This window comes from Agrilus planipennis, unplaced genomic scaffold, assembly GCF_000699045.2.
Source record: "Agrilus planipennis isolate EAB-ADULT unplaced genomic scaffold, Apla_2.0 scaffold376, whole genome shotgun sequence".
In the NCBI taxonomy this organism is placed as follows: domain Eukaryota; kingdom Metazoa; phylum Arthropoda; class Insecta; order Coleoptera; family Buprestidae; genus Agrilus; species Agrilus planipennis.
Genome location: NW_020439078.1, coordinates 65,755 through 89,410, shown reverse-complemented (window position 1 = coordinate 89,410; position 23,656 = coordinate 65,755). Strand labels below are relative to the sequence as shown.

Below are 23,656 nucleotides of genomic sequence, written 5' to 3'. Positions count from 1 at the left end.
AGGTCTGCAATATTTATAAATCATGAAAAGCGAAATTGGAGTATGGCACCTGATCAGGAAAGAAAATTCCATATCCAACTGAGGGCAGGTATATAACCTCTTTGAATAATTAATTAATTAATTAAGATCCTCCTTCAAATAGATTTCAGTTTGAATACAATAGTCGCAGGAAATTTCTATTGATTTACGAATGAAAAGCTCGGATACTTCATTAATAACCGTAATGAATACTGAAGGATTTATTGATGATTTCAAATTTCCTCAACTAAATGAAGGGGGTGGCGTCTGACCGCTGTTAAACTAAATCTAACGAGCGGAAGTGCTATAAGAAATATATTAGGATATAAGGGATGAAACCCCTATATTCCCTACTAGAATGAAAGGATTTCTATCCATTATTCAGAAATGGGAGCAAAATGTGAAAGAACACTTAATTTACTTAATACATTGTAACAGCTCAATTGAAAAGTCCCCGGCCTAAAATAGTAAAACACATTTTTTTTGCAAAATTCGTTTTTTTTATCCAACATAATTCCCTTCAAGGGTGATACACTGATTATATCGATCCTCCAACTTTTCGATACCATTTTTGTAGTACGATTTGTCCTTTGCTTCAAAATAGGCCTCAGTTTCGACGATCACCTCTTCATTCGACGAAAATTTTTTCCCAACGAGCATTTTTTTGAGATCTGAGAACAGGAAGTAGTCGCTGGGGGCCAGATCGGGAGAATACGGTGGATGCGGAAGCAATTCGAAGCCCAATTCATGAATTTTTGCCATTGTTTTCACTGACTTGTGAGACGGTGCATTGTGTTGGTGAAACAGGACTTTCTTTTTCTGCAAATGCGGTCGTTTCTCGGCGATTTCGTCCTTCAAACGGTCCAATAACGCTATGTAATAGTCGCTGTTGATGGTCCTTCCTTCTTCAAGGTAGTCAATGAAAATTATTCCACGCGCATCCCAAAATACAGACGTCATAACCTTGCCAGCCGACTGTTGCGTTTTTGCACGCTTTGCATTTCCCTAAAATTGGAACATCCCACTTTTCCTCTTCCGCCGTTCCTACCGTTCATATTTCGCACCCGTACAGGGATCAATGAAAATTAAAATTTAACTCAATATTTCTAATGATTATTTCTATGCTTTTTTAGAACACATCAACTTTTATTACAAAATTAATCGCCAACAGTGTATTATATATTTTAAGTAATTCAATATTTACTTCAGTTCTTTTTCATATTTAGTTTGATTTATTTTCATTGATTTTGTTTTTTTCCACCACCTTACCTAATTAGTCGTTCTAATTTCCAATCCAAAAATTTTCGAAATAATAGTAGTTACGAATTTCAAAATGATTAGGTAGGTACATTTTATTTATTTATCGTACCTAATGAAAAATTTTAAGAACAACCAAGTTCGGAAAAATATTAAAATAAAATTGATGAACTGCGAACGTTACATTTCCTTACGGAGGGGCTGTAATATCTCGTCCCTCTAAGAAATACCCCTCCCTCCCCTCTATTTGTGAACGTATTTTATGAACAATCACTTTACTTCTCTTGTATGTATCCAACTCCTAATTTATTAAAAACTCGTTTATTACTGATGTGATGATTATATTTTGTTTCAGGTATAATGCAACAAGATAACGCGGAACAAGTAATATTAGACCCTAGGTTAATCGCCAGGCACTACCTGAGGACATGGTTCTTCCTCGATCTCATATCGTCCATTCCCTTAGATTATATTTTTCTTATATTTAACCAAGTAAGTAAAAATTTTTTATTGATACGAAAAACGTTATAATACTAAGTTTCTATTATTTTCCTGTTTTCCGTGTATTAATTAATTAATACAATGTAGAAATCTTCCCGAAATGAGTTAGTATTTTAATATGAAATATTCTCAATGTTTACCCACTACACACTACCTCAAATTAATGAGGAAAAAATTGTTGCTGTCGTCACACCCCCGCTGGGAATCGAACCCGGAGAATATTTCATATTAAAAAATTATATTATCGTTTATTTTTAATTACACAATTATAATGAGATACCAATAGGGAAATTACAGACAGAAGTATTAAATATGTTATTAAATTATAAGCTTGTGCTATATTCTTACGCATTAAAATTCGGTTAGCCATGTGGAAACTATACTAAATAATTGAAATTTCATAATTATAAAAAAACGTTCATTGTGGAAACGTGCTCCTTAAATAGAAAAGTATTTTAAAATTACACTATTAACATAAAGTAATGTGTAACATAGCATCGAGTGTAGCAACGTACAAAGATTCTATACAGTAGGTTCACTTTCCAGTCACGCCCATGCATTCCTTTCCTATCGACGCTTCACCATTTCATTCATCGTGAAGTCACAGTACAAATATATTTTGTGTCTAAACACTTCGATAAAGCTATTGAACCGTACTCGAATATGACAGTTCAACATATATAAAATTATTTTATGATGGCGGTAGTTTAGGCAATTCAAAGGAGTGAACCAACTGTACAGAATCTTTATACTGTGGCCATCCGGAACTTCAAGCTCAGTTTCCAAAGACTCACCTTTGCGTTTCAAGTTGTTAATTTTTAATAGCCGAACTTACTTATTTTCCCTTGAAATAAAGAAAATTCGATCGAAACTTTCCAACTAACTAAGTTAAAAGTTTAAGTGTATAATGTGCCGCTTGTACTACGAATTTTAAGTAGGGCTGGGTACAATGTATTGAAGGAGTTACTGTGTCACTCGGTTTTAGTCGCAGGAACTAAACCTTTGAAGAAGCATGCAATTTCAACTTAATCTCACATAAAATCTAATCTGACGCTATCACGGCTTCCTTGATGAAAAACTTTGATGTAATGTGTACGGAGATTATAACCTTTGAAGCTATGCAAGGTATGAGCATTAAACCTTAAGCCTACATTGCGAAATATTTAAGCAGAGACCGAAGAGTAATGCCAGAGTTTTAGACGAAGATTATGATCGACGGCGGCGACGATTTTCATAATTGTGTAAATGGATTATTGTGTTCGCTGATTTGTTTGTTGCAATTTCATTAGTATCAATAAGACAATTTGCTTTTTAAAAAATTATTGATTTCCTTTCGTCAGCATAAATTATGATAATTCCATAGAAAAATTTAAGCATCTGGTTTACGTTACATATTTAATGCCTTTCTCCGAAAATTTGACATTCCATATCCTTTATCTTTACAGCCGGCATCGACTTTGTTTTTTCTGAATAAACCGTTGAGCACATACTTCGCTCCCGCTTTTGAAACGCGGCTGTTGAATTATTACTCCTTCTACTCACTTAACCCGAGATCGTAAATATCTTATAAGAGTGCGAAGAGAGACAAGGACGTTAATACAGTTAAAAATGTTGGATTTGGGTGTTACCGTTACCACTTACCTTTATATAATACAGCGTGACGTTTTTCACCAAATTCTGCTGGGGGGTACGTTAAAAACAATAGAACAGACCACAAGGCTTTAGCGATGATATAGAACACCTGATGGAAATGGGAAATGTTCAGTACCTATTTTTTTTTAAAGTTATTTAATTGAAAGTCCCTGTTTATCTTCCTTTTACAGAGGAATTAAGTGCATTTCCTTAAATCACCCATTCATAGGTCAAGGTAAGTGTCGAAAAAGACAAAAACAAAACGATAATCATTTACGACGTAATGTGAGACCTTAGTATGTAAAAGCAGGTACAGCAAATGTTGTTCGTTGGTATTAGCATTAGCCGACAGTCGTGGACAAAACTTGTCAACCAGACATTTGCCATGCTTGGTACAGTATTAGAAAATCTTGTGCCAAGCTTGGTCCTATCGTAACTTTCTACATAATCAGACTTCATAATTGTCCCAGCACGTTAGATTTTGAAGTATTTTAGTTCAAAAATCCAAACATTACTGATTCGGTTTGTTTGTATTGGAGATTTAAATATCTTGAAATTTGAATATTTTAAGGAAATCTTGGACCCAGATTCGAGTTCGCCTTTGAAGAATATATCGATAATGATAACCCATTTTGGTTTTTTGTTTTTATTCTGCCATAGCAATGGGCTGTTTTTTTGAGTTCCTCAATAAATAGTAAAGAAAATGAATATGACCGAAATAAGGTCCCAAAAGGGCTGTAGCGCTTTGAAATTAAAAATATCCTAGAAATCAAGGAGCAGTAGAGATATAAAACAGAGGATAGGGCAGGGTCTAGTCGCCTTCAATAAAAGGAAGTCACTTCTATGCTCGCGAACAGTTAAGTTAGAAATTGGAAGATTGTTAAAGATGTATGTCTGGAGCGCTCTGCTGTACGGGTGCGAAAAGAAATGGTTAGGTTTGGTTAGGTTAGAAAGTAGAAGAAGGTAGAAGGTAGAACCGTTCGAAATGTGGTGTTACAGGCGAATGATAACGATACCGTGAATAGAGCAGGTTAGAAATGAAGAGGTAATAGAAAGAATAGGAGAACAGAGGACTCTGTGGAAGTCAATAAAAAAGTAGGCGAGATAGGTTGGTCGGACACCTTCTCAGGCATGAAGGTCTAGACAGAAACATATTAGAAGTAAAACCAGGATTAGGAGGAGTAGAAGTAGATCTAAATTAGATTACTGTTCACAAATAGTTAAGGATATGGGATGTTCTAGTTTTAGCAAAATGCGAAGATTGACTCGGGGCCTATCCTAAAACAGTGGAGTACATGTCCAATCAGTCTTAGGACTGAGAACCATATGATGGTGAAAAGAACAAGTGACCCACGTTGTCCTGCATCATTCCGAATTGTTTCGTTGCTATTAGGTTGGCACGTACAAAAAATATTTTAGTCTATACTTGTAGGTTTATTTTAAAACGTTTTTTTCCTAAATAATAATGCCCGAATATTAAATTTTTTTAAACATTGGATTTAATACTCTACTGGATTTAATAGGATAGCATACATTTGGCAATCGTCACTTTCCTACAATTTATTATATTGTATTTATAACTCAACTACGATAAATTTAAACTTTATATGGAAGCAGCCAAAATAGCGAGAGATTTTACGTTCCAGATAAGCGAATACTTTCAGGGTTCATTTCGACCTTTTCCATGCGCTTAATGAACTACTCTTGTGGGTAATTTATATTCTCCTTCAACTAAGTATCTAGTGCACAGAGTTACTTCATTATGTGCCATTACTTTTTAAACTGCGCTTATAAGTTTACCTAAAGCAATTTTAAACACTTAATGTAGTTACTAAATTGAATTGTATGAATAATAATTAATTACAATTGATAGTACAATAAAGATTCGGGCCATAGGGTCGTGGTATAAATGAACTATTCTGTCCCGACGTTTCGTCGGCTTCTGTGGCTGACATCCTCAATGGTAGTTAGAAGCGTTTGAAATGTGGCGTTACCAGCGAATGATGAGGATACCGGGGGTAGGGGTTAGAAACGAGAAGGTATTAGAAACAGTAGGTGAACAGAGAGCGGTATGGAAGTCAATAAGAAGTAGGCATGGGAGGCTGCTTAGATATATATTAGAAGCGGAAACGGGAGTTAAGTGGTAGACTTAGGTAAGATTACCTTTCACAAATAGTTAAGGATGCAGCTAGCGACATGGCCTAGAGGTTTAGACCATTGACTAGCACTCGGGAAGACGCCGGTTCAATTCTAGGTCCGTCTGCCTTGGTCCAAGTTTTTCTGTGTGTTACTTGAATCACTTAGGCAAATGCTGGGGCAGTAATACTCCATAGATAATCTTTCATTCCCTGCTGTCTTCATTTCGTCTGTCTCATCTTTCTCACCCGAACCAACACCCACCCATTTCCATGATTCCTGAAAGGAGGCTGAAGAGGGCCTTCCGTCCTACCTTGCGGTGTAGTTCGAAGAAATTACTCACCCACCAGCATTGCTGGCTAGTGGGAATGAAACACCCTAAGAAAAAAGAAAGAAAGTTAAGGATGTGGGACGTTTTAGTTTTCTATACAGGAAAGAGTGGAGGTGTATGCGTAACCAGTATTAGGACCGACAACCTTATGATGATGATAATGGTGATGAATTAATACCTAATACACCTTCGAATATCGCATGTTCAACAATAGTTTAATTATTCCTTCGATAAAACAAAGATAAAATTATTATAAAACAAGGAAAATCGACTGCACATTATCATATTAAAATCTGATTTAAGTACGTTGTTGTCCCAATAAAATGATCCCCGCATATTAAATCTCGTGGTTTTGGATATCATTAATGCTGTTTCATTAAAAAAAAGCGCAAGTAAATAAATTTATTTAATGCCTGACTAATCAACTAATATGGTATTTTCTAAGAATAACGGTCACTGAAATTGAAAAGAGCGACATATTCTTCTACGCTTTTGAATGGATTTAATAAAATTGGTCAAACTGATATAATAAAACTGAGTAAGTGCATAGAATGTACCACTCTGTGTTACTATTTGTAATATATTTACAGTAAGTAGTGCAACTACTATAGTATACATGCATACGTATTTTACGACACAAGGCATCTCATAAAATTTTGCATTAACTGTGTCAATGAAAATATAACAGACTTCCAACTAGCACAGTATCGATCCATTAGTATACGACTATATGATGCAAATACAAAGCTTCCAAGTGCCATACATGCATTATAGAGAAAAGTAAAAATGGCGGCGATTTCTCAAGCTGGGGGATTTATTCGTTTCTTTCAACTGATCTGTGTGACTAAACGTCTTTGTTTGATCTTTTTCAAGTGAAACTTTTATATAAACCTGGGGTATTACGATTTTTTCTTTTACGAAAAAGCGTTACTGCCGCATGAAAGGGGTAGACGGTATATCGCGTGGTGAGAGGCGGCAGTGGCGGTGAGAAAGAACTGCTGGAGGCAGTGGTGAGAGGGAAACGGCTGTATTAAATGGATATAATGCGCAGCGGCGCGATGAGCGGGGAGTCCGCCAGAGTCCCGACGGCGTATGCTGTGCTCAGCTGTTGTTTTCTTACCTCTGCTCTTCGCATGGCTGGGCATCATTGCCTCTATTTGCGGTCTGTGTATGAACCAAATTATAATTTGCAGTAAACCTGTGAATACGAAATGTGTGCTAGGACACATAGTAGAAGTGAAACTTCAATAGACAAGTGGAAAAACGAATGGCAGCGAACGTGGAAAAGCGAATCGCAACAAAATTTTTACTTCAAATTTTACTGGCAGATTGTTAATGTACTTGTCTAATTTAAAAATCTGCCTGTAAAACTTCAAGTAAAAATTTTGTCCGGTTTTTTCTGTCCGTAAATCTTGAAGTAAAAAATTTGTTACGGTTCGTTTTTCTACTTGTCCCTTGAAGTTTCACTTTTACTGTGTGTCCCAGCACACATTTCGTTTTTTTTTTTAAAGTAGCATATTTCTTTCGTAAAAATAGTATGTCTGAAAAATTATTTTTCGGTTTCCATTATACGTAGAGTTTACGAATTGTGGTAATGGAATGATACTTGTAACGCCCTGTGGGACGCTAGGCTTAAATGCGGACGTGATTTTCCCTTTTTGGCTTTCTGGAAACTAAAATGGTCTCATTAGAATTTAAATTTCCGTGCCGGTTTAATTTAAGTAGTGCTGTTTTTTCGAACCTTTAATAATTATAATTAAACGGCTTCGTGGTACTTATTTTATAATTACTGCTGCCTTTTTGTTTCCTTTCGCTCTCGTTAGGTTATCCGACACCATTATCCGGTACCCGTCCGGCTTTTACCTTTTCCTTGTCGTCATTTTCACTCACCGATGCGGAATCAGTTTCAGTGTGAAAGTTATAGCATCGTTTAAACTTTTCTGCTTCGTTATGCAGACACTGTTATCAAGACGCAGTCGTTAAATGTCGCAGGGAACACCTTTAAATCAAAGCAAATTGGAAACTCTACGAGTCAAAGGAAGTTCATCTATAAAATTTTTCTGTATTGACAAATTGGTAAAGGTCTTCGCGACTAGTAGGTGAATTGATACTGTCTTGGTTCGGATCAAAGGCTGTCGTAGGTTGGAGTCATTTCCTGACTGCAGCCGACGACGACCTTAGGCGCAAATTAGAACAGCATCAATTTTTCTGTATTCTTTTACATTTATTAACTTTATCTCTGTAAATGCATGCGAAGTATAGTTTTAAATCTAGTAGGAAAAATATATCGATTGATTTATTATAGAAATCTGAAGATTGGAAAAACTTTGGCGGTTGTTGAACAGTTCACTTTAGTTCCTGAAGAAGGTAGCCTTGTTACCGAAAAGTGCTTCGGACAACTAAAGTATCGTGTTTTGGCGTTGAAGTTTCAGCTATTTTGTTTTGTTCTATAGAAATCTGACTGAAATGTTTCGTTTGTTATAAAAAAATTTCGAAGTGGTCTGTATTCCGTCGACACTGCCAGACGCGGATCGCGATTTCGATCTTTTTGGGTCTCATCAGCGCGTCGCAGACAGCTTCGACAGAACATAGACCAACATTTACTTGCTGTCTTAACAGCGCGTTTTAGAAAATACCACAAATGGCGCGGTAAACGCCATTTGTAGTACGATGCTACATTTTAGGATTACGTAAGCTCCAACAAGGTCCATTTAAATATATGGATATCTACTTGCTGAAATTAATCCCGGCGTAGTTAACCTCAACGTGATAGACACGTTACCATAATCGAATAAAATAATTCGAAGTGGTCTGTATTCTGTCGAAACTGCCAGACGCGGATCGCGATTTCGATCGTTTTGAATCTCATCAGCACGTCACAGACAGCTCCAACAGAACACAGACCAACTTTTACCTGCTGTCTTAACAACGCGTTTTAGAAAATACCACAAATGGCGCGGTAAACTTTCTTCGTTTGATATGTTTTCCTTGTTCTTTTATAAAATAACTGTCAAAAATTAATGAGTTCCGGTGGCTTTTATGACATGTTACTACCATTTTTAAGGCTGGATGAAGTGGGAAATAAATTTTACTAACTTATCGAAGATAAATAATACGAATTAGAAAATTGAAGATTTTCGGAGAAGCGCATTGAAAATTAATGCTCAAAATGTGGTTAAAGTAGGCTGCTCGAAAAATATTGGTACAAACTACTCGTCTCAAAACATGATTGGTATTTCCGATTCTACATACAACGTACGGGTTGTATCTGAATCCAAAAGAGCCATTTGAACAAAATAACCACTTAATGATTGGACATACAAGCGAGAAGCTCTTCTAAAAGTAGTTTTGTACTCGGCGGATCCGGTTCTTCTCTTAGAATCCGGCCGGGTTCTGAATACTGACGTATTTAATGGCAAGCACGGCTGAACGAAGACATGACCTATTAGCCGTAGTGGTTTTGCCGGGTACCGGCACAGCTAATGCCGGGCACCCGGTTATCCAGCAAAATCAGTTCTGGTATTTCCATCTTTATTTGATATGATTGATTTATGATTTATTTATTTTAACAAAGGGTTACAAAACAATTTGCAAAAAAGAGGATGGTATTTTTTTAAATATAAACATAAAACTATTCACTATTCGATTCATTGTTTAGGCAAATTAATGTTAACTTTAATGAATTTCACTTACACCTAAACAGTTCATTGAAAGGGGATGGTCATTACAAACAACGCGTAGTGACATTTTCCAATTATTTTGCAAAAATTTCCCCTAGAAATAAAAAATAAATATGTTTCCAGTTAGCCTCCCGTCAAGTTGGCGTCTTGCCATTTAATGTACATTGTCGATATTCAGTAACGATGTTGGCAAAATTAATTATACTATATGGTAGTTAGGAGGAACTCGATTAATACAGTTGGAGACAAACTTCAACCGAAATCGATCCACATTATGTAAGCGTAATCTATTTTCTGTTTATTAAATATGGAAACTCTAAAATTGCCGTAAAGTCAGCAGTAGATATTTCTTCCTCTTTTGTATAATCGCTGCCGTAAGGAAATTCACTCAAATATTTTTAAATTAAGAACATACAGTTCGTGTTCAGCCATTTATCGGAACCACCAGGTATAGATTGTAATTTCCAACTTATTAATTCTCATGTGCACACTAGAATTTATAAATCACCTCAAAATGAAATCGGCAAGATGTTGCTTCATAAAAACAAATTAGTTGATATCAGGTTGTGTATTGCCATCTAGTGGGCATTTATGCTACTGAACTATTAATTAGACAAGGCCTTAAAAAGATATTCTAACTACAACAAAAATATGGTTTACTTTCCTACCGAGTCAAAAATTCAATTAGACCAGTTGAAATATCTGATTAACGCATTAGGGGTGAAGTGGACTCAACGTTTACTTACTTTCGCGGGAAAAGGGAGGTGGGGGAATGAAAATTACAAAATAATGAGTGTTTTCAAAACAGTTTTCATAAACATTATTATAAGGTAATTCGCACAATAATACGTATTTTTGGAATTAATTATGCTTTCGAGTGAATTTTCCTATTCGTTGACGGGTTTCCACTTGACAAAAGAGAAGATTTTTATATTTTCCCGGATATGACCAATTAACCTTTTATTGTGGCCTTTCTATTTTTAAATTGATTACAGTGTCATTTATTGGAAATCCCTAAAAAATCGAAACAGAAGATTTGAATAATTGAAGAAATTATGATTTGAAAAACTCTCGGTAAAGGTCTAGATGATGGGGGGATCGAAAGAGGAGGTCTCCCCCACCACTGTACTATAAAAAGTTCGTAGCGGTCTCACCCTCATAAAGAGTTATGGGGGTTCAAAGTTAACAAATATGCCAATTTTTATACATTTCTAGGCATGTAAATATTTATATAGTCATTCTTAAACAATATTCAAAGGTNGTGTAACGTACAGAGTCGTCTGTACAGGTTAGGTTAGGTTATCGGGTTTTGTTCAAGTGACCACCCTCATTCGATGCCCCACCTCCACCCGTTTGAAAATAATTTTGTTATTGAATTTTATTTGAATTATAGTGTATGAAAATTGTCATAATAATCAACTTTCCACCCCGATAACATTTTATAGGGGTGAGACCGCCGCAAATTTTTTATAGGGTTTTACTCAGATGGCCACCTTCTTTCGATCCCCCCTACCCCACCCCCTTCGGATTGGGGGCCATCATCTCCCATAACTTTTTATGGGGGTGAGACCGCCACGAACTTTTTATGGTACAATGGTGGGGAGACCTCCTCTTTCGATCCCACCCAACATCATCTAGACATTTACCAAACTGTCATTAAAAAGAATATAATTTTGAGTTAAACTGTTAAACAGTAAACTGTGTTGTAGGTTCAATTGGGCAAGAAGGTACCTAGTTTTGTAAGGTCTTTTCAAATGCTGTGAATTGGTTATAAGAAATATCTACAGATGGCGAAATACTGCTAGTTACTTGAGATTAGCAATTTCCATTTGATCAGTCCATCAACGTGATCAACTATCGTTTGTTGTTTAATTTTTTAAAACGTTTTTAGATACACGTAGATTTGCGTTCGTATAAAGTTTGTTCTTTTGTAAAAGTTTGTTATACACTTGCTGTTACTCGGTTTTTCTAACTACGTGTTTAATTCATTCATGCGAAATATCAGGCGGTATCGTTAAACACGAATACATTCAGATCATATATACACGTATTTGCTTTTGTAACCAAGCACGCATGCGACATATGAGTCCAAACGAGAGAAAAAAACATAAAAACTTTTAATTAAAACAGAGCTCGTCTCGTGTTTGGTTACACAGTCGTATGGGTTTGGGTATTGCTAACTATTGGATTTGTTCCTGTTTCTCTTCTTTTTGTTTTTCAAGAGTTCTTGGACTGCAAAGCAAACTTAGTGAAATAACATGTCGCAAGCAAATTCACTTATACATATATATATCTATGTATCAGTGTATTCATATGTGTGGATAATAAAAATATATGTACGTATGTGGCTCACGTATGTAAAAGTGCCACTCTGGCTTTCTCCAACGCCGCCCCCGTTATTTTTAATAAGGAAAGAACATTGAAGTACTTTGAGACACTTGAATGACAAAATGTTGTTCCGAGATACTTTTTTAGAATAATAACAAAATGCAATCTGATTAAAAGAAAGGATCAAGTGGTGGGGAATTTGACCTCACTCGTTTGTATTATCGGTAGTTATAGTCGAGAGCAGATACAGTTAATTTCAGAAGGATTTACATTCATTTGTTTAATTGCATTGAATCACGATTTGCTTTATGTAACGGTATCAGTAATAATTAGTAAGTTAGGTAATTAATACGTCTTTGAATGAAGTATTGTATGTATGTTTGAAAGATTCCGAAAAAGTATTGCATCCACCACTTTACATTAAACTTGGTTTGATCAAACAGTTTGCAAAGGCATTTCGACTTGACCAACGGTGATTATTTCATGTTTAGATATCGAGGTCATGATCTATATAGGTTTTAAGTATATAAAAAAATCGTAAGGACACAAAAAATTACTATTTAAGAAAAAAGTCAATTCAAACATCATGTTTTTTTTGTTTATTTTCGATTTTTTCGTTCTTTAATATTGTCGGTGGTGTTTTCAACCAACACCATCGAAAAGAGCATCATTAGAAACATAGAAACACTGGTTATCGAATATTTTTTCGTCGCACTCATTACGTGGCAAGGGTTCAAATGGAAATGTGTTCTCTGAGTATTTATGGGTTAATTTGCCGTGGTATACACCATATGAATATTTTTTTCTATTACTTTTAAGACAATTACGACAAATATTAACAATATAAGAAAAAAAGTTTCCAAAAAAAAAAAATTTCGCAGACCTGTATTATTGTCGTACCTTTACGCTTCCTTGAGTTCCGGGAGGAAACTATACGCTGTATGTGGAAATTTCGGTACAGGGTTGTAATCGTCAACTCAACGTTAGTCTATGATTACCCTACGATTTCTGAACCATATGGACTACTGGATCACCTCTTTCTCCCAGCTTCACGTCCGCTTCGCGGATCTCACTTAATCTCCCTCGCGGATTTCACTTCATCTCCCCCTTTCCTCCTTTAGCTTTGCTCTTTATAGGACCCCACACAGTGTTTTGGTTATCGTCACATGAAATTTTTGATATTTTATTTCGACCAACATTAGTTGTGCTTCCGCGTATAGGTTCCGTGTAGTGGTTTTTTTCGTTTCTCAAAGTCGACCCAATATATCCCGGAACCATAACAAATTTAATTCCGGGAAAATGAAAAATATAATTTTAGAAATTACGAATACTATGTGATATCTGTAGACAACAAACTTGTAACGTTTATGTTCTTGGTCAGTTTATCAATTTTATTCATCAAATATCCACTAGACAGCGATACACTATGTGAGTATTTGGATTAATGATATCCGGATCAAATCAGATCTGGTTCACTGATTCGGATCTTTAAATAGAGCAAACATTTAGAATAGCGTGTGTGGATTTCAGTTCGATCAGTAAAATCCATGGTATCGTCAATCGATGAATCACTGCTACGAACGTTTATGCGTTTCCGGGTCTCTTTGAAATAAGAAAAGCAAGATTTAGGACATATTTGAGGTGTGCGACTTAATTACAGTTGTATATTTGAAATCCAAATAAATAACCATTTAAAGTCTATTCTACAATAACGGTTCCCAGTTTCCCATGTTTTTTTGGACTCGGAGTAGATCTGAGTCATTGTCGATCCTACTTAATGCAGGTGCAGCTGTATAATCGGGCCACGTAAATAGTGGGATTCAAAAACGGAATTATGATTTGAATCCTTAAAATGATCCAGAACAAGTTGCCTAACTCTCCAAATTTCCTATCACTAATTTGGATATTACATCAACTTGCTGTTGAGGAGCTTTCTTCGAGTTGATCAGTAATATATGTACATATCCAGACAGATGAGATTCAAATAGATCGAAATTGCAAAGCGCATTTTCAGACTGCATTATCGATGCAGTTTACACACATTAAAATTTCTTAGTAAGGTCTTACATAACTTAAGTAACAGCGAATACCCACTAGATGGCGATACTTGTCTATGTTTTTTATTAAGCAATTTTTTTATTTATTGCAATGTATTTCTTGTTATTATTGGTTCTGACAACAATTGTTACAGTGTAGTAGGCATTGTGAACTAACCTAATATTTTAGTTCCAGGATTATGGCGACAGTTTCCAAATTTTGCATGCCGGCCGAGCACTGCGCATACTCCGACTTGCCAAGCTGCTTTCATTGGTCCGACTGCTTCGATTATCTCGGCTTGTGCGTTATGTCAGTCAATGGGAAGAAGTTTACGTAAGTTTTTAGTAATTAATGTTTATTTCTTTTAACGCTTTTTATACTATACATACAGTTAATGCCAGCAGATTTCACTTATTATCTGAATTGAAAGTGAGAGATACGATCGATTGTTTCTTAGCTCATATATCGAAGTTGATACCGAATATAAAAACGCTTTTTAATTATTACAAACTCGTTTTGGTGAACAAAAATTATGTAGGGCAAAAATTGTTATAGTTTTATTTGCAATTGTAAAATTTTCATCAAAATATTTTTTTGAAGCAAAAGATACTCAGCATCTTCCACAATGATATTTTGGGAACATGAGATAATCGATTATCGATTCTTAACGCTCTTTTTGTATAAACTTCACAAAATTAATTGTTATTTCCGGTATTTCGTTTATTTGCTGGAATTTCACAATAATAAATAATATTTGGTCGTATCTTTCATTTTCGCTTAAATCGATCTGAATATAACAATAACTAATTAAAACTGTAGTAACATCTGTGCTTTTTTTCAAAAAGTCCATAGCAGAATTAGTATTGAGCGAATATAATAACATGTTTTAGTTTGGAATAATTCTATAAAAGTCCAAAGTGTATTGGTTTCTTATTTTATTTCTATAATTAATCAGAAATATTCAAATACAATATAATTTGAATGACAACAAAGCAATTACTTTTTTTTAACGTAAGGCAAATTATTAAATCTGATGATGAATGCTAAGTGACGACAGCAACGTCGGTCTTTTTTGTAAGCATTTTCCGTGTTATCATTCTTGTTGTTATGATGGTCAATTTATTAGAAAAAAACAGTATGTCTGATCAGTACTCTGTAATATTAAAAGGATAATATCTGGGGGCTCTGTAGAGTGCATCTCGTAGTAGCACCACAACGTAGGGGGTGTAGAAGGTATGCACAAAAAGTACCCCAGTTAACGAAACAGTTTTGCAGTCAGTCTTTTGTTATCGCAAGCGCTAACTGACGAAACACACATACCTATTCGTGACCTTCGCAACAGCTGATACGTAGACAAATCAATTGTACGTAATTATTAGAAATAATCTGCACTTGTTAGTGTTCTATTGGCAAAGTATTACCACAAAATACAAAAATGAATTGAGTGTGAAAATATCAAACAAAAACCGAATGTATTCACATTAGGACGGTGAAATGGGATTGCACAGTCGGCATCATCTTTATTATTATCGGAGCATTTGGGGATTTCGGTAAGGTTATTACCCTCATGTTTATGTACATCACTGAGTGGTGCGAGATGGCTCATTCTACTTCTTTTTCACGTATCCACCTTCTTCTCCTTTAATTTTTCCGGAGTACTGATCAGATGTAGTGTAAGGAAAAGTTCACAAATGTATGCAACAAAGGCCAAAGTTATCTTTGTTGAAAATTTTTGATTTTTTTTAAAATTTAGAAAAATTCATAATCGTAATATGTTCAAACATATTAGATCCTAGCTCCAAAGTTCATAAATTTACGGTAGGAATAGGAATAGACAACATGAACGAAGTAAGTGTTGTTGTGGTCATGCCCTTTTTGTTTACGGGAGTTTGGACCTAAAAAAGATAATGACAAACATAAATCTTGACGACAGACTGCATTGTATTGATAGACTTAAAGTGGTATCCACCGGAATTTTACCCGTTGGGGGTGATACACTCGGAAGTTTTTATAGGCACTCTTTGATATATAGTTTAGGTAGATTTATAATAAATTACTGTACTGTAGATTTTCAGAGTACCCTCGTATATTAACAGAGTTGGAAAAAATAGTTACGAATTTTTTTTTAAAAAATTGTAAGACGAAAAAATATATTAAGGTCACTTGTATGTTAGATTGTAAGTAAAGTTGTTGAATGCTGATCCTGCTATGACTTTTTACAACAACACACCTAATTAATTATAGTTCAGATCAATTTTGTTTTCTTACTTGGGTACTTTTTTAATATTTAATTTTCACTTTTTTCTTTCTATTATTATTATTATTTTTTATTCTTTAAGGTGTAGGGGCCAGGAGAACTGAGCAGCAACAGATCATTTATTTATTATTTGTTTTTCTTTTCACAGAAAGGCTTACATTAAACGAAGTTTCCGGCTTAAGCTTTACAGGGAAACTTAAGCTTTGGAATGGCGCCTCAGTTTTTTCGTTAAAGCACTTACTCCCTTTTTTCACGTACGCTTTTCATAGATGATTTCAGTTTCAGTGTTTTTTAGAATAATGTGTAACGTCTAAAGTATTTTGGGAAATACGTGATTCTCAATTACGTGCCTTGTTAAGTATTTACTTAAAAACGTAACAATTCTCTTTTACTCTATTAAAAATCTATTGCGCTTAACTTAAGAGTAGTTGTTATATGAATTTCTCTTGTTTTTATAAATTAGAGTAATTAATATATGAGTTGGGCTAACAGATTCTTGAATAATATTGGGGCTTTATCTTCTACAACAGCGAAGAGCTTTTTTACTCTTTAATACTTTACTTACTACACTTTAAATTTGAGTACTATTGTTATTATTATTATTACTATTAAGCATTATTTTCCCTTACTTTATTATTAGGTATTTAGTAGAAACAACGAAACACTTTACCTGTATCAAAAATGAAACATTATAGCGAGTTATGCCTTTTTAACACCTTTCTAGCTTATCTGTCCAATGAAGTATTAGGCCGGTTGTCCACGAAGCTATTCAAACGGTGATCGGGCGGTTGGGAAGATGATTGAAATTGACTGATCCAGTTTGGGTCTTACGTAGTAATTAACATATAGATAAACCGCTTTTTCATTCTCTTCTGTCTTCATTTCGTCCGTTTCTTCTTTCTCACCCGAACCACCACCCACCCATTCCCACGAATCCTGAAAGGAGGCTGAAAAAGGCCTTCCGCCCTACCTTCCAGCTTAGTCTGGAGGGGCTACCCGTCCACCAGCATAGGTGACTGGTGGGAATGAAGCACCCAAAAAAATGTCGACTTCCATGTCATACATTTGCAGGGTATGTACACCCCATACGTTAATAGAGTAATGTAAACATAGCCGATGGAGTATCCAATCAGATTCTTTTCGTACTTCCAGTGTTTTTGTACGAGATGCATCGTCCGACTCGTATCGTATCGCGTCGTTACAGTAGATATAGCGTCGTTTCGATTTCAGTGTAATCGGCTTCCTGGACAACCAGCTTTTTTCTACACACAGTAAAAAAACTGTCAGCGGGTGATATTTGTTCATAATTAATGGATTTCCTCACCCACGGATTTTAGAGTTTACTAAATTTGACATCAGGGGAAAATCCTATTAAAAGCTTGAGAAATTCAAGGACGTAACCAAGCTACCTATACGCGGAAGGCACATAAACCTAATTAATAATAAGAAAGGATTAAGTTCTTGGTCAGTAATATATCGAAACTACGAAATGTAGATCGCGATTTCGACTTTATTTGATCTCATTAGCACGTCATAAGCAGTCTATATAAATCACGAAAGAAACTAAAGGTGCTCCATATAGGGATGTATACGAGGTCTGTTCAAACAGTATCGCAACTTCTCGTGGCGTTATGTTGGTACCTATTCATCTCTTTCACTTATACGAACAAGGTCGGTCATGTTGAATGTTAACTTAATTTTTGACAGCTCCTTTGCTTGTACATGTTTTGGCTCGTCTTTGATTTTTGCCTATTCCAAAAAATGGATCAAAGAATCTGTATCAAATTCTGTGTGAAAAACAAAATTAAGTACGCGGACGCATTCCGAATGTTGACTGTGGCATATGGTGAAGCCACCTTGTACTGAAGCAAAGTTTGTCGGTGGTACAAAATGTTCTTAGAGGGTCGAGAAGATGTGAACGACGAAGAGTGTGTCTGACGCCCAATCACGTCAACAACAGGCGAAAACATTGATGAAGTAAAGAAAATAGTATTGGCCAATCGTTGAACCACCGTTAGAGAAGCTGCTGAGGACCTGAACATACCGATTGGCTCCTGTCATTCGATTTTTATCAATGATTTAGGCATGAGAGGGGTCTCCGCGAAATTCGTACCAAAATTGCTCAGTTTCGACCAAAAAAAAGAATCGCTTTAACTTTGCTAAGGAGGTGTTGGACAAATTTGTTCCAGAGGTTTATAACTGGTGATGTAAAAACCAAAGCTCAATCATCCCAACGGAAGCTGCCGCACGAGCCAAGACCGAAAAACACGCCAAGTTAGGTTGAATGTGAAGGGTTTGCTTACAGTTTTCTTCAATTGCAGGGGCGTGGTGCATCATGAGTTCTTGTCGCAGGGTAGAACGGTGAATAAGGAATATTAACTGAATGTTATGCGCAATTTGTGCGAAGCAATCCGCCAGAAACGCCCGGATTTGTGGAAGTACAAAAATTTGCTTTTGCACCATGATAACGCCCTTGCTTACACATCGTTGCTTGTGCGCGAATGTTTGGCCAAAAACAACACACTAATAATGCCGCATTCCTCAGATCTGTCCCCCTGTGATTTTGCCTTGTTCCCGAAACTGATGAAGCCCATGAAAGGACGTCGATTTGCTACGATTGAGGAGATAAAGACGGAATCGAAGGAGGAGCTGAACAAGATCATAAAAAATGATTTTCTGAAGTACTTCAAGGATTGGAAAAAACGTTGGCACAAGTGTATAACATCTGGTGGGGTTTACTTTGAAGGAGACAAAATAGATATTTATGAAAATTTTTGAAAAAACAATTCGCGATACATTTTGAACAGACCTTGTATACAATATCAAGTTACGGCAGTATGTCGCTATTTCCTGGTATTTGCTGCTGACTGAAGTATTTCAAACTGAAGGAACTTAATCCGTTATTAATTAATTTGGTTGACGTACCCTTCATATATACCTGTAAGCTGCGTATTCTATTCAGTTGGATAAGGTAGATACCTTAGTAAGGCCCTTATCTGACATTTGAAATACTTCAGTTTCCAGCAAATGGCAGTAGATGATAACGTAATATAAGTAAAGACTGGAAATTGCTCGTATTCCTCTTGGGACAAGGAGCTATCACTAATTTGGAATGACTTAACCTCTACCACTTGGGGGTTCTAGGAAATCTACTTCGGTTTTCTTGTTACAAAAGTCCAAGTTTAAAAAGAAAATTGGCCTTAATTTTTCCGTGGTCTGATAGGTTACTAATCAGTAATCCTAAATCTAAAAACCAGGAAATTTATTGTTAGATTTTATGTTGTGTATTAAAACATTAATTTTTATGAATTAACTAAACCTATGTCAGATAACGTCAAATTAATGAGGAAAAATTGTTGCTTTGTTGCGGCTGTCACTCCCTCATCGGGAATCGAACCCGGGCCCCTGGTTTTACTCACCAATACTCAATACAGTAAGACCAGGGGCCTGGTAGTGATGCCGGCAACAATTTTTACTCATTAATTTGAGATTATTTGTGGGTAAATAAAATTATTTCATTGAACTTAACTACAAAAATTCAGTGTCTTATTTTTACACGATAGGGTAAGTTCGTTTCATTCGAATTGCTATGTAACGAAATCATGTAACGGTGTCCCCCCTCTACTCGACCACGTAGAACAAACAGAATAGCTCAAAACCCCAACGCCAAAACACGACACTGTAGTTGTCCGAAGCACTTTTCGGTAACAAAGTTACCTTCTTCAGGGACTGGGGTTTTGAGCTATTCTGTTTGTTCTACAACAACCGCCAAAGTTTTTCCAATCCTCATATTTCGACCACGTAGTCGAGTTCGTAGTGGGGATCGCTTGAGCCGTGAGCGCGCTTCAATGCAACGTTCGTTACAGGCAACTCCCGGCATGTATAGGGTAAAATTTAAATTCATACTGTACAAATAATACCATTAAACCCTTAATTCCTTAACCCCTTTCCCGGTATGTTTGTGTGTTTGAAGAAGTTTCACTTTAGTAGCGTGTTGTATAATTACACGTTGTATTTTTTTTATTATTGGGCTTTAACACACAACACAGGAAAATTGACCAAATAGAAAGCTATGAAATAATGGAAAAATTCAAGCCAAACTGTGTGAATGTTTTTTTTAAATTTTTAACTCAAAATTCGAATTTTTGTAACAAGAAAACCAAAATAGATTTTCTCTATAGCGGCGCAGTTCCGACCATCAAGTGATAGATGTTAAATCATTCCAAATTAGTGATAGTTTCTTCCCGAGAGCAATACCAGCAATTTCCAGTCACCCTATTGAATACATTTCATGTTTTTTTACTGTGTTATTAACCACTCGTAAGTCAGGAAATTAAAAAAGATTTTCCCCCTCGTAATACATTTAATAGCTCGGTAACAAGCAAGTGTAGCCTGCACAGTTATTACAACATCAAACTAGCAATGTACAAAGTAGTAGACACTAAAGGTAGATAACGTACCATTTACACCCCTTATATACAAACGTACGTATATAATAGAGTGTAGGGCACAAGTTGCTATCTGCGTAATCGTTACGAGCGAGGTTAAGAGTGCTAAAAAAACTGAGCTGTATTTTCATGGAGATTGATAACCTTTTTGGGCCACAGATTCCCATTTATCAACACCCGCTAGAAAGGAAACCCGAAAATGCTGCCAAGGACACGCACATCTTTTCGGCTAAAACCAGACCCACCAGTGAGGTGCACAAAATGTTGTTTTTTCCTTATTCATACCTTTGTATTACGTGTAACTGTTTGTCATTTTTAGATGTGTTAACGACGACATTTAGTAATTTTGGAAAAACCAGGTTCTCGGAATGCTTTACCGTTGCAGTTTTTAGAATATCCAACGCTCTATGTCTATGTGTTGCCGAAATTTGTTGTGCATCTACTTCCTTGTTTACTTTTATTTTCGCTTCTTTTGCTCCATTTATATATGATCGCAGTTTTATTTTCGCGCGTGAAATTTGTTATAGTACTTTCCCAATAACTGGCTAGTAAGGCCACTTTCACACGGTGCGATAACGACGCGATTGACTGCATGCAGTAAATCGCAACGACACAAAAGTATATTCAAAATAAATGTATTTAAAGCGAACGCTTTCACACTGATGCGATCCGATATTAAAATCGTTGCAGTAAAAAATTTCGCAAATACATTCTGATTTGTATTAACAAATCGTGCTATAAAAATACTGCACGACACGTATGTTCAATGTAACCAAGTGTACGCTTTCCCACATGTCGTATATCGCTCCAGCTTCCACACATTTCGTTTTTACAGGTTTACTGCAAATAATGATTTGGTTTTTGTCAATTCCGCAAATAGAGGTAATGATACCCAGCCACGTGAAGAGCAGAGGTAAGAAAACAACAGCTGAGCACAGCACACGCCGCCGGGACTCTAGCGGACTCTCCGCTCTCCACGCGGCTGCGCATTATATCCATCTAATACAGCCGTTGCCCTCTCTCTGCCGCCGCCAGCTTTTCGTAAATCGTAATACCCCCCCCCCCAGACTGTATAGAAATTTCACTAATAGTCGATTTAATAGAATTACTGGTTTTCGCTCCATTAGATACATACAACTAAACCAGACAATACTGCGAGGATGGATAGTCCCGCATTCAATTTGGGACGTTGTCGAAACAATCTTTACTTGCATAATGTGAATGTGGCGTTTCGAAACGATACCACAAATCGCGTGCAGTTAAATCGTGTCGTTATCGCATTGTGTGAAAGTGGCCTAACGCTCTGCGAATCTACTTGAACCAAGTACTGTAAAATTATTGAGAGATTCCGTTTACGTTTTCTGTACGAATCTACACTCCAAAACTAATAACCTAAAGTAGCAACAACGCTTTAAATTTACTTGCAATGTTTATTTAAAAGCTACGCCTAAGTATTGTGTAGGTTACAACACTAAGTGTATATAGTCAAATAGGATGAACGTCTTAACTAACTTCGCATGTGTTCAAAAAGTACCGGGACAGTCGATTTTCTCAGAAGAGAGACTAGCAATCGCAAAATGATCTTAGCGAAAATTATCAGATACTAAAGAAAAATCTAATGACGTCCTTGACCTTGGCATTTACCATGATCACAAGGTCAACATGAAATTTTTAAATGGAAGGTAGTATACTTCAACCCGGAATTTCGAAGGGCGCAAAATTTAGATATTCGTCCACACACTAGGTCAACATGACTTGTAGAGGTCGTTCAGGAATCAAGTTAGATTTTGGTGCGAAACAGCTAGTAAACCGCAGCTTCAGAAATAACCGCCACGAATGGTGTTTATTATAAAATAACTGATCCAGTGATGATGTTGACAATATAATCGTATAGTATTGCTGTCTTCAAGAATATAGGCTGAAAAATATGAGTTTCCACTTAGAAATTTCATGTTAACCTTGATATTTCCTTCAATATCTGATGGTTTATATCAAGGCCAATATTGTCGTTAAACCGAAGTTGTTTCGCAAAAGTGAGTTTTCATAATACCAAGGTATGGGAACCTTCTCGTCATCTAGTACTTGCGATTGTAAGATCCTTGTCAAACATTTTGTAATAATATAATTAGCTGCAAATCTCAGGAGTGATATATTGCCGACACGCGCTTTTGTGGAACAGTTGTTGATGCGAACCAATAAGTTCGAAATTGCGATGTACATTTGGTAGTTTCTATCAATTACTGACCAAGAATTGACGTTCTCTATTAATAAATAATTGATATACTCTCAATCTCTCAGTAATGTTACTATGATGTATCTAAATTTTAGTATGTGTGATTCACAAAGCTTGTTTAAACTTCAACAATCGATAGGATTTGAGGTTGATGCAACTCTCATGTCACTCAAATGTGAGAGTACTAAAAAACAGCGGTTTTAGAAAACTATCTAAGCCACATTTTTCGTTGGAATGTAGAAGTTAGTTAAATCATATTATTTCGCTATAAACCTTTTTTTCTGAAATGCTTTTTGCAATGGAGAATTGACTCGATTTCCAAAGTACTTCGAAGTATCGGGAAAACTCAAATCAAAATATTTTCTGCTGTAAAATGCAAAAAAATAATTTAAAGTACATAACATTAACAATTCACAGAATTGTACATCTACCTACAAAATAAGTCTACTTCAACGCGCACTTTTTACATCCTTATACGGAGCATCATCAGTTGTATGCTCATATGCAGGTCATAATATTGAGTTATGGCGGTATATCGCCATCTAGTGATATTTTCTGCTAACTGTAGTATTTCAATTGTTAGACAAGGTCCCTAGTAAGATATCTACTTGTCCAACTGAACTTAAAAAGTAAAGTGTTTCATTTCTACCAGCTTGTAGGCGGAAAGTTTCTCCAGACTATGCTACAGAGTAGGGAATGAGTAGGTGGAGGGTGTAAGGAGAAAAAGAGGACATGGGCGAAATAAAAACAGACGATAAGTAAAATATTATCTGTGGAATATTGTTACTGTCTCGCCAT

At 35.9% G+C, this 23,656-nt stretch overlaps 1 protein-coding gene across 3 annotated transcripts in view; it reads left to right on the top strand.

Moving 5' to 3' along the window:
- The window catches only part of LOC108742833 (potassium/sodium hyperpolarization-activated cyclic nucleotide-gated channel 2-like), a 74,799-nt gene that overhangs the window by 15,481 nt on the left and 35,662 nt on the right, over nucleotides 1–23,656 (top strand). For 2 of the 3 annotated variants that reach the window (XM_025977314.1, XM_025977313.1), the window contains exons 2-3: nucleotides 1,631–1,767; nucleotides 14,110–14,253. In XM_025977314.1, the coding sequence (XP_025833099.1) occupies nucleotides 1,631–1,767; nucleotides 14,110–14,253 (281 nt within the window). Of the gene's footprint in view, nucleotides 1–1,630; nucleotides 1,768–14,109; nucleotides 14,254–20,784; nucleotides 20,878–23,656 lie in introns of all 3 variants that reach the window. The other variant, XM_025977311.1, reaches the window with a different exon arrangement.